The 17702-nt window shown below is 35.1% G+C and overlaps 1 protein-coding gene across 1 annotated transcript in view; it reads right to left on the bottom strand.

Annotated features, from left to right (window-relative positions):
- BCAS3 (BCAS3 microtubule associated cell migration factor) overlaps window positions 1-17702 on the bottom strand; it is a 464879-nt gene that overhangs the window by 316614 nt on the left and 130563 nt on the right. Inside the window, exons 14-15 of the mRNA XM_028157532.2 lie at window positions 16934-17067; window positions 2347-2611 (exon numbers count right to left, since the gene is read on the bottom strand). Coding sequence (XP_028013333.1) covers window positions 2347-2611; window positions 16934-17067 — 399 coding nt within the window. The remainder of the gene's footprint in view (window positions 1-2346; window positions 2612-16933; window positions 17068-17702) is intronic.

Raw genomic sequence — 17702 nt, 5'->3', positions numbered from 1 at the left:
AAGTGTTTAGTAGAATTTAACTAAAGAAAAATACTCAACACAAAGAGAAAGGTCCTCAAAGAACAGATACTGTCACCTAATTATATGACAAAATATTTATGCCATAAAATGTAACTAATTATTTAAGTAAAATTTATTGCAAATGGCAAAAAATACAAATATCGCATAGCTTTCAACTTCTTTTAAAATTTGAAATACTTTTTCAAATGGCTGTTTTCATCTAGGACTGATTCTGAAAGATTTCTGACCTTGGGTCACTAATTAAGTTAACTACACATGAATAACTATTACTATAAAAATAATACAGCCATAACATAAGACATCATGTGAAGAGAAAACAGAAGTCCCAAATTTTTTGTTACAACCCAATTTCTCCCCAGGATTCCATTTACCTATGTTTTTCAGGCTCTCTTAAAACTTCCTACAGAAAATGCATTTCTAGGACTGCTTAAGTATTACAAAAGGATATGTATTCAAGAAGAAGTTAAAACAAATTAGGGTTAGAGTATAGCTAAAAGAATTAAAAAGAGGTACTCTAATATTTATACATACATGTTTGTATCAGCACCATTAACAATAGCCAAAGGATATAAACAACCCAAATTTCCATCAATGAATAAAAAAATATGGTACACACACACACACACACACACACACACACACACACACATATGTATATATATGAATATTATTCAGCCATAAAAAGGAATGAAGTACTGATACATGTTACAATGTGGTTGTACCTCAAAAATGTTAAACCACAGGAAAAGAGCCAGAAACAAAAGTTCACATATTGTATGATGGCAGTTATATGCAATATCCAGAACAGGTAAATCCAGAGAGACAGAAAACAGGTTGGTGGTGGCTAGCGACTGGGAAAGAGAGGAATGGGAGTAACTGTTTAATGAATGTTTGATTTTCATATGGGATAAAGAAAATGTTTTGGAAACAAGAGAAGTGGTGGTTTGCACAACTGAATTGTTAACATTTAAATGGTTATGTATATTATATGAATTTCAGATCAAGTAAATAGTTTTCTGTAGTAACCATTATCTCTATATAAAATTTCCTACTCTTAAAAACTTAAATCAGTCATGTGTCAAGGAGAATCTGTAATACTCTAGAAAAAGTGTCATCTAATGTCATCAAATATTTTTCAGTCATTCTGGTGGGAATGAAAGGGTACAACCACTCTGGTATTAACAACCAAGGTCAAGGTTTGCATACATTATGGCCCAGCATTTCCACTTAAAATGAGTACACCTTTGTACCAGGAACCAAATACAAAAATTTTCACTGCATCATTATATGTAATAACCCCACACCAGAAACTCTCCACATATACATCAACAGTAAGTAGTTCGATTCCTGGTCAGTGCACATGTCTGCGTTGTGTGCTTAATCCCCAGTAGGAGGCATGCAGGAGGCAACCGATGGATATTTCTATCACTCCCTCTCCCTTTCTCTCTCTCTCTCTCTCTCAAATCAATAAAAATATATTTTAAAAAGAGAAAGAAATCAAGTAATCAAGTAAACCGATAAAGAACAACATGAATTAATCCCATGAACATGATGCTAAAGAAGCTGAATATACCAAAATACACTATGCTATAATTCCACTTATATGAACGAGAACAACAGTATCTAAGGATACTTCCTTAGCAGAGAAATATTTTTAAAAAGTAAGAAAATTATTACCATTACGTCAGATTCATGGTTTTCTTTTATGGAAAAGAAGCACAAAAGGGGAGTTCTAGTAATGTTTCATTTATTGGTTGGGGTGATAGTAACACAATTATTTGCTCTAAGACAAATTATCGAGCTGTAGAGGTTGTTTTTTTTTCCTTTCCTGCAATGTATTGGTAGAAATCTCACAGCAATGTATTTTAAAATAAAAAACAAATGATGCTCTAAAATATACATGACTCATGACCATTCTTCTCCAACAATGAATATGAATATAGTTAATGAACTACATATAGTGTTGTTGGCTTTGGTTAAAAATGAAGTTTTCTGGAAAAGATCTACAGACATGAGATTCAATCTTTAAATTATGACTATAGTCTCAAACTTCATATTCCATAAAAATAGCACAAGGAAGTCCTTACATACTGAAAAACTTAGGGAGGTAAAGTCGTGTGATAAAGACTGCCATTACTACATTGGCTTCAATTAATTAAATTATTTAATAAATTAAGAATGTCCCAACATGAGCTTAAAAAGACCTTGTCTTTGCATGAACAGATTAGAAAAAAATGGATTTATTTTTGTCCCAGACCTTGAAAATTAAGGATAAAGAAAAGAAGGACTGAAGGGTTCAGTGGAGAGAGAGAAAATTAGGTTTACCATGCAGAGGTGATCCGGAAGGGCTGCTTGAGAGACCTGGAACAGGGCTACAGCGACCTCCTTGCTTAGAAGTCAGTTCTTGTTCAATCTCTTCCAGCCCAGCACTTTTCTGGAAACGACTCATACGATTCACGACTCGTGGCGACATGTGTGTTCGAACACAAGGCTGGCCACCATAAGGGTTGATTGGAAAAACATGGGAAGTCCCCCGAAGAGTACTGACCACAACCCAACGACAGTCATGGCTGAAGCAGATGTCTTGTACCTAGAAATGAAACAAGGGAAAACAGAGACCTGATTGAAACTACCTACATTAAGAGGATCACACACACATCACCAAATATGAATAGAAATACGTATCTCATTACCAAATATACCTAAGATGAAGTTAATATATATTTTAGTTTACAGATGAGTTTCATGATGAATAGTGATCAAAACTCCCTATCAGGGATTTGATAAGATTTAGAGTAAGAAATTCTATCCCTTGCTGCATAGAGTGGCAAGTCAGAAAACAGGACATACCTAGTTTCACTCTACAAAGTTATAAGAAAAGACATATGGAAAAAAGAGAAAAGATATATGAGTCAAGTTTATTACTCTAAATGAATTTGCCTTCTAAAAAGCATAAACTGGTTAAAATAAAAATACACATCATGTAATGTAGGTGAGGAAATTAACCCAATCATTCACTCAACAAAAATTCGTTGGGTACCATGCTATTAAGTACTAAGAACAAAGAGGTAAATAAGAAGTAATCCTTGGGCTCACGGCCTAACAAAAGGAAAAGACACATAAGAAACTTGTGAAAATATAATATGTAAAAGTGAAATAACTATCTTATGCATAAGGCACAGTGGTAACAAAAAGAAAGGAAATATATGAAATCTACTGGTGAGACATGAAAATGAGTTGGTGAAGGTGGATGGTTAGAAGTGGCACAAAAAAAACATTATCTAAATAGGTATAGATTATGGAACTGCTCTTTGAAATAGGATATACTTACAAAGAAAGGAGAGGAGGATATTACAGTAGAGATATATCAGGTATATCACATATTCCATTTTAGATATAAATGCATAGACATAAAATGGAAATGATGGGCAACTAATTCAGTATGTCAGAAACAACATGAGAGTCAGCAAAAGAGAGAGCAGGAGGTGCCTGGGTTTTAAGAAATAATGTAGTCAAAATTTCAATTTTGGAAGGATGATTCTGGGAGTCAAATATAAGGAAGCAGGTTTGCAGTGTGGACAAGGATAGCTGAAGGAAAACTGGGTAGAAGCTGCCTTCATAGCTAGGGATCCAGGTGGGGTGCTCAGGAGAAAAGGCCTCAAAACACTCTGACAACCCCAATGCCCATCAGTGGATGGATTTATAAAAAGATGCAGTATATACACCATGGAGTATTAGTCAGTCTTGAGAAAGAGGAAATCCTGCCATTTATGACATGGATGAACCTTAAGCAGAGAATGCTAAGCAAAATAAATCAGAGAAAGGTAAAGTACTGTATTATATCACTTATATGTGAAATCTGCAAAAAAAAATAATCAAGTATGTAAAAAACAGAGGGTACAATGGTAGTAACCAGGGGATGGGTAATGAGGAGCTGAGACTGATAGTATTTAAGGGCATAAAACTTGTAACAAGTAGTAAATAAGTCAGGGGTCTAATTCATTGTTGTCTATAATGAATACAGACAATAACAGTGTACTGTAATTATGTCATGTGATAAACATGGCTACAATGGCAATCATAATACAATATACAAATCTGCCCCGCCACTGTGGCTCAGTGGATGAGCATCAACCTATGAACCAGGAGGTCATGGTTCAATTCCGGGTCAGTGCACATGCCCCAGTTTCAGGCTTCATCCCCAGCAGGGGGTGTGCAAGAGGCAGACGATCAATGATTCGCTCTCATCATTGATGTTTTCTCTCTCTCTCTACTTCCTCTCTGAAATCAATGAAAATACATGTGTTTTATTAAAAGTAGATGTATAAAGGTAACATGCTGCACACCACCCTAATGAGGAAAAACAAACAATGAACTGCAATGATTAGCTGTTGTAACTACTCAACTCTGCCTTTTTAGTATCAAAGTAGCCATAGAAAACGTAAATTAATGACTTTAGCTATATTAAAAAACAAAACAAAACAAAAGCAACTTTATTTACAAAAACTTTCCATAGATCAAGGCTGGCCACAGACTTGATCTATGAAAAGTTAGTCACTAATTTGCATAATTAAATTAGCAAATTGAATTTACTAGTTTTATCTTGATATCAGATTAATGGTGGCAACTTGAACAAAATGCCTTCATTTACTTCTATACTTTTATACTTTACTTAAGATTTTCTACACTGACTTACTGATAAACTATAAGAATTTTCAATATTATTTGGTATTAGTTTCAGGTATACAGCATAATAGTTAGGTAACCATATACTTTAAAAAGTGTTCCCCCCAATATTTCCAGTACCTACCTGGGATCATACAGTTATTATAATACTCCCTGTGCTGTCATTTACATCCCCATGACTATTTTGTAACTACCTATTTGTATTTAATACAGAGGGACAGATGGAAGAGGTGGAGGTATTAAGAAATAATTGAAAAATTAATAATAATAATGATGATAATAATTTTCTACCATACAAAACAACTGTCAAACAGTGCTGAAAAAAAGACCCCAGACAATGTAAAAGTATGGTAGAATATAAAATGTCTGTGAGTGGGATTTTAACAGGAAAAATATATACATGTATTTTTACTTATAGGAATATATTAGCTTCATTACAACAATATGGGCTAAGTAAAACTCCCCTAGCAATCAACAAAGCCAACTTTCCCATATTAGATCTTCAAGTAAGCCCAAGTTCGCATTAGAATCTTGACTAATACTCCACAAATCAATGCTATTTGTATTCATCAAAGTACAAGTCTCTAAAAGAACCTCGAACCTTTAAAATAAAAAAGAAATTTTAGTCTTCTATATGAAGACAAGATACTCCATTGCTAGACTATTGCTAGACAAAAATACAAGGAAAAACCCCAATTCAACCGCATGCCTGTCCATTTCAATTTCTTTCAAAAGTAAAACGTTAACATTATAATTAAAGAATCTCTTGAGAGCTGATAAATGTAACTCCCAGGAATTCTAGAATTATGAATAAACAGTCATTCCACTGTTTTAACTCTGTACTTTGCCTATGAAAACTTTTACCTAAACTGACTTATCGAAAAGCCAGAGAAAAGGAAATAGCAGGACAAAGAAAAGTGTAAATAGCAAAGCAAGAGAAAAGAAACACAGTAACAGACAAATTTAATATCAAAATATCAAATGCATTTAACACAAGCCAGAATCAAATACAGAGAGAAAAATATTTTAGGGCTTATTGAGTAATTTATGTTCCATCACAGTGGAACTAAAGCATGTTATCTAAAACCTTTTTCCAAAACACTTATAATCAAGACCACTTCCTGATCTGTCAATGAAAAGGAGTTTCCCTCTTTCATTTTAAGAATACTTCTGATATGAGGTGGTGCTAACAATCAGTATCAAGGCAGGAAGACAGAATTCCACCTAAATGCTTACTTAGGAAACTGCTATTAGAGCACCGAGTCTGCTCCATGACCTTGAAGACACATTAGGGGACATTAATGAGCAGAGGAGGGTTGCTACAGACATTGACTGTCAGGAGACTAGAGCAAGTTTAATCCTTTGAATAACATTACAGAAGATAACAAGTCACCTACCCACAAAATACAAAATGATATAACTGTTGGTATTATCAAACAAGTTGGGTGGTTTTTCATAGATCATTAAAAACAGGAAATCTCAGAGAGAAGGCGGGGGTGGGTGGGTAGGTGGATGGGTGGGTGGGTGGGAAGAGATCAACCAAAGAACTTGTATGCATATACACATAACCCATGGTTCCAGACAATAGGATGGTGAATGTCTGGGGGGGAGGGGGCAGGAGTGGGCTAGAAGTGGTCAGTGGGGGGAAAGGGAGGCATATGTAATACTTTCAACAATAAAGATTTAAAATAAATACATAAATAAATTGACTATACATAATGGCAAACCAGTAGTAAGAAGATGGCATCCTCTGCATTATTTATAGACCTCAATTTGGGAATATTTCTAGTTAAGATTTTCTCATCACAAAACAGGAGAGCTATAAGAGAGTTGTATCTCTGATTTAGTTCTGCATTACTAAATATCATGGCAAATAATATTGACCAGGTCAGGCAATATTATACTTTTTTTGTACTATGGGTCTACTAGTGAGAAACATGGAATCCTTTTTGTAGAAGATAATATTTTGCTTATTTGGGACTCTAAGCTAGTAATCAAATAGATCCCAATGCTCATCTGAATTATCTGAATTTTTTAAAATATCATTGACTTAATAATCCATAAGAACAACATTATATAGCAGACATACATGCACTTGGAATGATTATGTCCATACATAAATTGCATAATTAACTCACAAAACAGGTTAAATTCAAATTACATATGAAACAAGAATATTAGAGCAGTAGAATTATTTTTTATGCGTAATTGTTTTTGTTTTTCTGTTTTTTTGTTCTCTCTTTTGACACTAGAATTAAACGTCACTACATATACGCATCTAAGACGCAGAAATCAGCATCTTACAAGTCTCTAAATACAACCCAATTACCTGATATCAGTGATAAAAATTTAGGGTTATTTTGACATTCTAAAATCTAAAGGAAATGCATATTATAACTCAATTGCTATGGAGGGATGGCAGAGACATGACAGAGATATGTGCAATTTTAAAACACTTGGATAATGACTGTGGTACAGACCTAAAGTCTGTAATACGGAGCTAAAAAATATAATAAAGTGACCAGAAATGAAAGTTCCCCCAAATCCATATCAAACCTTAAGTGATTATAGAAAAGATTACTGTTTTAAAAGAAATGAAATAACTCCAGAAACTAATATAACATTGAATGTAAACTATAATTTGAAAAATAAAAACATGAAGTGATAGCAATGATTGCCCACGGTGTGAGCAAGGCAGAAGATTTGACTGGAGAGGGCAGGAGGAAACTTGCTGGGATGGTGAAAATGTTCAGTATCTTGACTGAGGTGATGATCATACAAATGTACTGAGTGGATGGCAAATCAAACACCCATCTCCAAACTTCACTCCCTCACCTGACACCATCAAAATGTTTTTCCAGCCCTCTTACAGTAAGTGTTGACATCATTGTAATCAGTCAGACAAAAGCAGGATTCTGGAAAGTATCCACTTTCCTGATAAAAGGAATTAACATCACTGATGCTGCCCTTTCTCCCCGCACCTTACTGCCTGGAATTGAGAAATGATGTCCAGAGCAGTGGCAATACATGAAAGAGCAAAAATGTCAGAGACACTGTTGAGCAATTGTACCAAAACCAGCAGCAGCCTTCTTATAAAATGAGAAAAATAAACCCTGATTTTTTAAAAAGCATTGTTAAATGTGATTTTACTTCTATAGCCAAAGATATGCCTAATGACTCAAATACCAATTGCCCTAACACTCTTAAAGAGAAAGAAAACACAAAAGCATTAAGAACTTAGATAAAAATTCTCAAATCCCAGAGTACTATACTTTCAGAAGCCTATAAGAATGACAATCAAAACCATAAACATAAGTCCTATGTAGCAATTTTATTTACAACTAGAGGCCCAGTGCACAAAATTCGTGCCCCGGGGGGGAGGTATCCCTCAGCCCAGCCTGCACCCTCTCCAATCTGGGACCCCGATCTGTGGGATCGGGCCTAAACGGGCAGTCGGACATCCCTCTCACAATCCAAAACTGCTGGTTCCCAACTGCTCGCCTGCCTGCCTGCCTGCCTGATTGCCCTTAACCACTTCTGCCTGCCAGCCTGATCACTGCCTAACTGCCCTCCCCTGCCAACCTGATCAATGCCTAACTGCCCTCCCCTGCAGGCCTGGTCCCCCCCCCGCCAACTGCCCTCCCTTGCAGGCCTGGTCGCCCTCCCCTTCTGCCCTGATCACCCACAACTGCCCTCCCCTGCTGGCCATCTTGTGGCAGCCATTTTTGACCACATGGGGGCAGCCATCTTTGACACATGGGGGCGGCCATCTTGTGTGTTGGAGTGATGGTCAATTTGCATATTACCTCTTTATTATATAGGACAGCCAAAATATGGAAGCAACCTAAGTCTCCATCAATAGAAAATAGATAAAGAAGATGTGGTACATATATACAATGGAATATTGCTCAGCCATAAAAAGGAATGAAATCTTGCCATTTTGGAAAACATGAATAAACCTATAGAATGTTATGCTACATTAAATGTCAGACAGAGAAAGAGAAATATTATATGATTTCAAGTATGTGAATTCTAAAAAAATAAATAAAATAAAATGAACAAACAAAACAGACTCATAAATACAGGGAACAAATTGACAGTTGTCAGATGGGAAAGGGGATGGGGAGATGGATGAAAAAGGGTAAGGGATTAAGATGTACAAATCATGGGGATATAAAGTACAGCATAGGGAATATAACCAATAATAAACAATATTATAATAACTGTATACTGACAGATGGGTAATAGACTTATTAGGTGATCACTCTGTAAGTTATATAGATGTCTAATCATTGTCATGCACCTGAAACTAACATAATATTGTATATGAATGGTGTACCTGAAATTTTTTTTTAAATTTTTAAACTAGCCCTAACCAGTTTGGCTCAGTGGATAGAGCGTCGGCCTTCGGACTCAAGGGTCCCAAGTTCGATTCCGGTCAAGGGCATGTACCTTGGTTGCGGGCACATCCCCAGTGGGGAGTGTGCAGGATGCAGCTGATCAATGTTTCTAACTCTCTATCCCTCTCCCTTCCTCTCTGTAAAAAATCAATAAAATATATTTTTTTTAAAAATTTTTTAAACTAGCCAAGATTCAAGCTACCAGACGAGGTTGTGTTTAATGAAAACTTACAGGAAAATACAAAAAAAAAAAAAAAAGAGGCTATTTGCATAAGAATTAAGTTCTAGAGTCATTCCCAATCCACCACTTCAATAATTTTACCTTCAAAATTGATTAATACACTTTCATTGAATATGCTGTAACTCTGACTATCACAACAAGGGTAAGGACAGTAAAAGTTTGTTTCGGAATAAGTTACTTAGAATGGAAACATGGTAAATACTGATAATCTCCACATATCCTCTGTCCCATCTGCTTACTCCCTGCACCTGTCAATTCTTCACATTCATTTATTTATTTATTCAATACGTATTTATGGAAAGCCTTTTACATGTTTTGCACTCTTCTAGGTGCTAGAAATTCAAAAATGAGCTAAAATAAGTAGCATGCAATTATCATCTGAACCAATTACACTCTTGGAAATCTATGCAAGAGAAATGAAAACTATGTTCATATAAGATATTCCCAATAGCCCAAAACTGTAAACAGTGCAGGTGATTGTTCACATGCACCGTCAATATCCCAGTTGTGAGTATACTCTACTTTGGCAAAAGGTTACCATTGGGATAAACTGGGTAAAGTGTACATGGGATTTCTTACTACTATTTCTCACAAGTACATATGAATCTACAAATTATTTCAATAAAAATCTGAACTCAACAAAGTGAATGTGATGCCTTGCAAATAACACAGAGCCAGCAATCCTAGTGTAGCCGGCTCCTGCTACAGCCTGAACTTGAGTGGAGATGAGGATGAGGGCTGGTCCAAAATGTCAAGGACTTAGGCATTAAACTGGGAAGTGTTAGGAATGGGGACAGAAAGAAGGGGCCTGCCGTGGCAGGATGCTCACTGGAGGCTGGCAATAGTATCACTGCCCAAAGTGGGAAAAAAAAATTTTTAATAAAAGGCCAATCCTCCTGAGTGCCCCCATAGTATCTGCAGGCTAGCCTCCCCTGACACCAACATAGGGGATACTGTGACCACTGGCAGCTGTCAGTGGAACAAATGGCATGCGCACAATAAACACATTAGTCCATGTGTTTACACCCAATGAGGTGTAAGCAGAGTCCACAGCAGGAAGAGAAGCTAAAGTGATGTTGTGGGTATACTAGTATGGTAGCTTATGTTGTGAAAGTATAACTGGTATTAATGGCTTAACTGATTGTACTTACACACTTGTGTCAGAGGGTATCCTGTGCCATGTAGGCTGTGGGACAAGCACACAACTGACTTCTAGTTCCTTCCCATGTTATGCAAGAAAAACCACACAACCCAATGGGAAAAAGTTTAGGTGAAGATTTAATGGCTAAGTACTTGGAGGTGCTATCCCAGTACAACACCGCCACCTGCCTGATCCAGCAACCAAGTTCACTTCCTTTTGTAGAGGCCAGCCACTGAACCACTGGCCCAGACCCACACTCGAAGGGCTCAACTCAAATTTTGATCATGGACACAGTGGAAGGGCCCAACAGGGCTTGGTAGTCAAATGGGAATGGCATGTTCCAGAGTATGTTCCCACCTGGCCCCAGCAGCATCTCACTATTACAGTTACCACATCACCTACTCCACTGCCTGAAGCAATGCCACTGGCTCAACAGGCCCTTTTTCACAGAGCTTCCTTTAAATGAGGAATTCACTAATGGCTTGTATAAGATGAAACGGGATGGTGACTACTGGCTGGGGCACAGCTATACAACCCCAACAAAAATATGGGCAGGGGAGGAGGGATAAATGTAAGGACTAATCAGCATAGGATAATGGAAAGCTGCCACCTCTGCTTTAATTGGGGGATTACTATAACTGTGGGCCAACCATACCCATTTGTTTATGCATTGTCTTTGGATGTATTTGTGCTAGGATGAATTTTACATTATGAGGATTACATCTCAATAAGGGTAATGTTTTGGGGGGAAACAAAACATAACAAAAATCAGGATCGTGGGGGTTGCCACATTTAGCAAGTAAATATATAGAAAGTCCAGTAAAATTTGCATTTCGGCAAAAGCATAAGTAGGCAATATTTGAGACATTCTCATACTAAATTTGCTTGTTTTCATCTTAACTGACCATCAAATACTATCAATTAATAATACTAAAAAGCTAGATTCTGTTCCCCTTGGGAAGAAAACATATGAGTAATATTTTGTAGGATCACTCTGATAAAGTAAAAGTAACACTAATCTGATGTGCAGATGTTTCAAAAACAAGTTTACCATTTATAGAAATTAGCATGTTAAGTACAAAATGATTTGTGTCTGCTTGAGTAAGACATTACGGAAGTAGAGCAACAAAATATTTTAAGGTTTTACAACATATGACTTTACTGTTGAAAACTAGGAATACTTTTCTAACTACATATGTGCTTTATGAGGAAAATTACTGTCAGATGCAGAGGATATCCCAAGTCATAGATCACAAAACAACTTAATTCAACATAATTAGATCCACATACTTTGACTTTTTTTCCTGGCCTGATTAAAGTAGCCTCAGAGTTCTTGGAAGAATCCAGAATGACATGATTCTGAAGTACTCAAAGATGGACAGACAGATCACATGCCATATAGATTTTATCATCAGTGTTAAATTGTATATATCATTTCAAAATACGGTTTTCAGTAGAAGCTTATAAAATTAATTTTATGGTCATTAATTGAATTTCCTTAGATCTTGATGTTTAGAAATTCCCAAGCTCTTAAATTACAAGCTGTGACATAGAACAAAACAATTTTAATAATTTCTTTTTGATTTTCCGCTTAAATAGGAATAGCACTGAAAGTATCAAACATCTTTACCTATAAACATTTGTCCATGTGTAGGGCAGTATGCTAAGGGTTAGAGATACAAAGAAGCTGAAGCATGATCTCTATTTCCAAGTGGATGTGTAGGTAAATTAAATGATAAAATATGCTAACACAAGAGGTACCAAAAATAGGTGTAAATAAAAAACAAAACAAAACAACAACAATAAAAACAGTGTAAGTGCTTAAAATATTCAAATTCTTTGAGGTGATAGCTGAGGTACAGCATACCAGTACCTAGTGAAGAATTATAAAACCAAAGTTAAGAAATAAACTCAGAGTACATATGTGCCCAGCAGCATAATGAAATATTAAATCATTATATAAAATGCTCATAGAGTAATTGAAAACTTCCATACAAAAGGAACAAAAACAAATGGTAACTAAACATGACAGTAAACAAGTTCTTTGTGCCCAGAAGTAAGGACACTGTCAAAGAATAATGGAGACGGGTCAACAGGACACAGATGCCAAGCTAATCAGCTCCAACTAGCCAAATCTAGGATATTTTGAGCATTAGAATAATTATTGAATGATATAATCTATTGGATAAAAGAAGAAGCTATTACACCAGATGATATATGTAAATAAAAGGATACAAAGCTTGATGAGGAATGGAATATTTATATAGTTTAAAATTACTTTTTAACCTACTCTCCATCCAGGGCAAAGCACAGAGGCAGCTGACTATAATGCCCATCACCCAATATTCCCATGAAAGAGGCATATTTGTGGACTTTAAAAGCTGTTGGCTTTCAATAAAATCTTATCAAAAAAAAAAAAAAAAAAAGCTGCTGCCTGAGGGTCCAGCTTTCAATCAATGTGCAGCTGGGTGCTGAATAAGAACTATACCACACGAAAAAAAAAGAAAGGATAGAAATTATATAACCATCTCAATAGATACAGAAAAATAATTTGAAAAAATTCAACATCCATAATAATAAAAACTCTCAACAAAGTGGAAACGTACTTCAATATAACAAGGGCCATATATGACTAGTCTACAACTAATATCACACTCAATGGTGAAAAGCTGAAAGCTTTTCCTCTAAGATCAGGAACATGACATCATTCTCACTCTTGCCTCTTTCAGTAAACATAGCTCTGGAAGTTCTAGCCGGAGAAATCAGGCAAGACAAAGAAATTAAAAGGATCCAAATTGGAAAGGAAGTAAAACTGTCTCTATTTGAAGATGACATGCTATTATACATGAAAAACCCTAAAGACTCCACCAGAAAACTGTTTAGAACTAATAAATTCAGTAAAGTTATGGGATACAAAATCAAACGTACCAAAATCAGTTATGTTTCTATACACTAATAATGAACTATTATAAAGAGAAATTTAAAAAATCAATCCCACTTTCAATTGCATAGAAAAGAATACTGAGGAAAATTAAACCAAGAAGGTGAAAGATCTGTGCACTAAAATTGTAAGACACTGATGAAAGAAACTGAAGAAGATGGAAAGATATTTCATAGTCATGAAATGGAAGAATTTATATTAGTAAAATATTTAAACTACTCAAAGCAATCTACAGATTCAATGTAATCCTTATCAAAATGCTATTAACATTTTTCTCAGAAATAAAACAATCATAAAATTCACATGGAACTACAAAAGATGCTGAATAGCCAAAGAAATTTTGAGGAAAAAAGAACAAAGTTGGAAGCATCACACATCCTAATTTCAAACTATATTATAAAACTACAGTAATCAAAACAGCATGGTATTGACATAAAAACAAATCTATAATAATAAAAGTGTAATATGCTAATTAGACTGGACGACCTTCCGGACAAAGCCAGGTTGTGAGGGAAGCCGGGTCCCGGGTGCCTGCAAGCGGCAGGGGGAAGGAAGGCCAACTCTTGCACAAATTTTGTGCATCGGGCCTCTAGTGCTATAAATAAAGCATAATGAGAAAAACTTTAAAAATATATTGTTAAAAAAAACTACAGCTAACACTTACACTATAACATGTTATTTTACAGTTCCTAGCCAATGCAATAAGGAAAAAAGACCTGAACAAAAAAACTATTATGATATTCAAAAACTTATGTTCTACTTATAAAATTCAAAAAATTACTGAAAACTATTTGACCTTAATATAATAGAGACTAGCAAAGGAGAAAGATAAAAATATGCTATAAAACAATAAATAGCTTTGTCATACCACAGCAATAACTAATTTTAAAATATAATTCCTAGATGTAAAATTTCTATATTGTAAAGATGATTTCAAACTGTATTAAAATGTAATTTCAATGCAATTCAAATAAAAAACTCCAGAAAATTATTTATATAACTCAATATGGTTACACTTAACTACATCTATTAGAAAATGCCCAAGAATAGCTGGGAAAGTTTTTGAAAATGAACACTGAAAAATATTGTTTTACTTTCTATTAGAGAAATTTCCAAACATACACAAAGTATAGATTGCTATAATGAACCGCCAATATTGACCAGCTTCAGTAATTAACACTTTACAAATCTAGTTTAATCTATCTCTTAGTTTTGTTTTGCCAGAATATTTAAAAATTGATTAGAGATATCATAATGTTTTAGGACTTCATGATATATGCCTAACAGATAAAGACTTAAAAAAAAAACCTACAATTGCAGATCCAGCAAAATTAACTAATATCATATAATAATGCCCAGCTCAAGTTCTATTTTCTCAACTGTCTGAAAAATATCTCTTTACACTTTGTTTAAATCAGGCTCTAAGTTCATACATTGCATTTAGTTCATATTTCTTAAGACTCTTATAATCAATATAACCATTGCCAATTTTCTCCTCATTTTTATCTAACACTCTCCTACTACTAGATTATTTTAAAGCTAATTCTACACATCTGCAAATACTTGTGTATGCATCACAAGGAAATAGGCACATTGGATTCATTACCAATATCTACTAAGTCAAATGTTCAAATCTCACCACTCATATGAAATATATGTTTTTATACTTAATTTGTATGAATAGATTCAAACAAGGTCCACACTTTGTACTTAGATAATATTCTCTAAAATTACTTTTAAGCCCAGTCATGCTCCCACTTTTATTTTACCATGACAATTATCTGTTGTAAAAGCAGGTCACACTTGTAATCAAGAACTTCCCACATTTTTGCCCTAGCTGGTTTGGCTCAGTGGATAAAGCGTCAGCCTGCGGACTGAAGGGTCCCAGATTCGATTCAGGCCAAAGGCACACGCAGGGGTTGGGGGCTCAATCTTCAGTAGGGGACAAGCAGGAGGCAGCCGATCAATGATTCTCTCTCATCATTGATGTTTCTATCTCTCTCTTGCTCTCCCTTCCTCTCTGAAATAAATAATTTTTTAAAAAAAGAACTTCCCACATTTTAGAGTTGGCTAATTGGATTCTCATGATAGTGTTTAACTGGTTCCTCAATCTCTATATTTTGCTAATTATTTCTAGGGGCTGAATTAGAATTAAGTTTAATACAACATGCTGGGTAGAAATATATTCATAGATGATGCCTTATACATCCTATTGTGTCATATGGGGAAACACATGATAACAGATGCTCCCTTTGGTAATGTTAAGATATCAGCTAAAACCACGGACCATTATTGCCTAGGTGCATTCAACATAATGAGTCTTAAAATTCTAACTTTTTTCCCAAAGGAGGTATAACTGACATTCACCATTATTTTAGTTTCATATATACAACGTAATGATTTTATATATATATATATACATATATATATACACACACACACACACACACACACACACACATACATACATACATACATATATATATGTATGTATGTATATATTGCAAAATGATCACCAGAATAAGTCTAAATTCTAACATTATAAAACTGAATTCTTCAGTAGAGAAAAAAAAAATCCCTCATCAAATAGTTCATTATCTTATTACTAGAGGCCCAATGTACAAAAATTTGTGCAAGAGTAGGCCTTTCTTCCCCCAGCTGCCGGCACTGGCTTCCCTCTGGCACCCGGGAACCGGGCTGCTTCCTTCCAGTCGCCCACAGGCACTCGGGACCCAGGCTGGCTTCCCTCCAGCCCCGGCTTCGTCAGGAACTGGTCTAATTAGCATATTACCCTTTTATTATTATAGATATTGATACAAGAAATGTAAACCTTCCCTTAGCATAATGTCTAATACAAACGCTCAGTAAAGTATATACTAGTATATAGACATGTGTGCATGTGTGTGTGTGTGTGTGCTTGCATGCCCTCATGCATGTGTGCGCAGTGGAGTGCTGTTAAATGTTAAAAACTGGCTCCCTAAGAAAAAAGATGTACTCTGACTTGTAGTGTTTGCTGATTTCCATGATGTAAACACTCCCACTGTGGATGATTTCACATCAATGTAAGTCCCAGCTGGGGACAGAAGTGTATAACTGCTTCTAACTAGCCATAGTGAACTGGCCCTGGTATCCACAGAGTAATATCCATATAGTCATATACACCAAAAACTCAATTATTTTGTATATATGTGAATATGTATGTGCTTACATATATATGTCTGTTTATGTATACACATGTGCATGTACATAGAATCAAAATTCCTAGAAAAAGGCCTGGAAATATGGATATCAATTGAATTACAGAGTTTGAACATTCATTGAATTGTTCACCTACTGCTTATGTATTTATTGGATCAAAATAGAATAAATATTTTTTCTTATCTGAACCATTCTATTACCAAGTATATTCTCACTAATATTAAGCTCCAATATGATATAAATAACCAGCTAGATTAGGCATCATTTTAAACAAAGAAAAACCTTCTGAAAATTATACAACTTACTTTGGCTTCAGTTTCTCCCCTGTGAAGAGTGTATAGATGATGGACAGCACTTTGTGATGAGGACCAAGGATGAGTCAGAATTTGGAAGACATGAAAGTCATGGCCAAGAGTATCTGTTGTGACTAGAAGCATTCCTGTAGGACATACCAAAAAAAGGGTAAAAATAAAAACGATTATGCATATGGATGAAATATTTTCACAAAGTACTCAGCATGCTTTAAAATATTATCAAAGAAAAAGATTACCAGTGATGTATGATTAAAAAACCTTAAGGCCATGTCATATACAATGATGAAAATACTTGTTTTATCATGTTACCGCACGACTAGCAGAAAAGTTTTATATGTATGAATTTAGAGCGTTCACAAGCATTTTAAAATAGGAAATTTAATCAACTGAATGTGAAAATGATTGGAACCTACTCCCACCTTTTGCCATTTCTCAAACCTGAATTTTAAGCTCCAATTTATCTACTAAAACAACTCCTAATACCCTACTTAATTCACCAGTTTAAAACTTGTCTCTTCCCTGGCATAATATTTACTGAACTGCCTGCAGTATCACAAAAGTTTTTTATGTCTTCTCGTCAAAATTCCATAGTCTTTTATTTTACATTTAAGTCTATCATCCATTTGGAGTTAATTTTTGTACAAAGTGTGAGATAGCAGACAAATTAACTTTTTGCAAACAATGTACAATTGTTTTGCAAATGATGTGCAAGATTTGTTGAAGAGACTGAATTCTTTATCCTTTGTTATCTATTGTCAAC

Source organism: Eptesicus fuscus, chromosome 20, assembly GCF_027574615.1.
Source record: "Eptesicus fuscus isolate TK198812 chromosome 20, DD_ASM_mEF_20220401, whole genome shotgun sequence".
NCBI classification, from domain to species: Eukaryota; Metazoa; Chordata; class Mammalia; order Chiroptera; family Vespertilionidae; genus Eptesicus; species Eptesicus fuscus.
The sequence above is the reverse complement of the archived record's forward strand: the minus strand, read 5'-3'. Positions and strand labels throughout refer to the sequence as shown.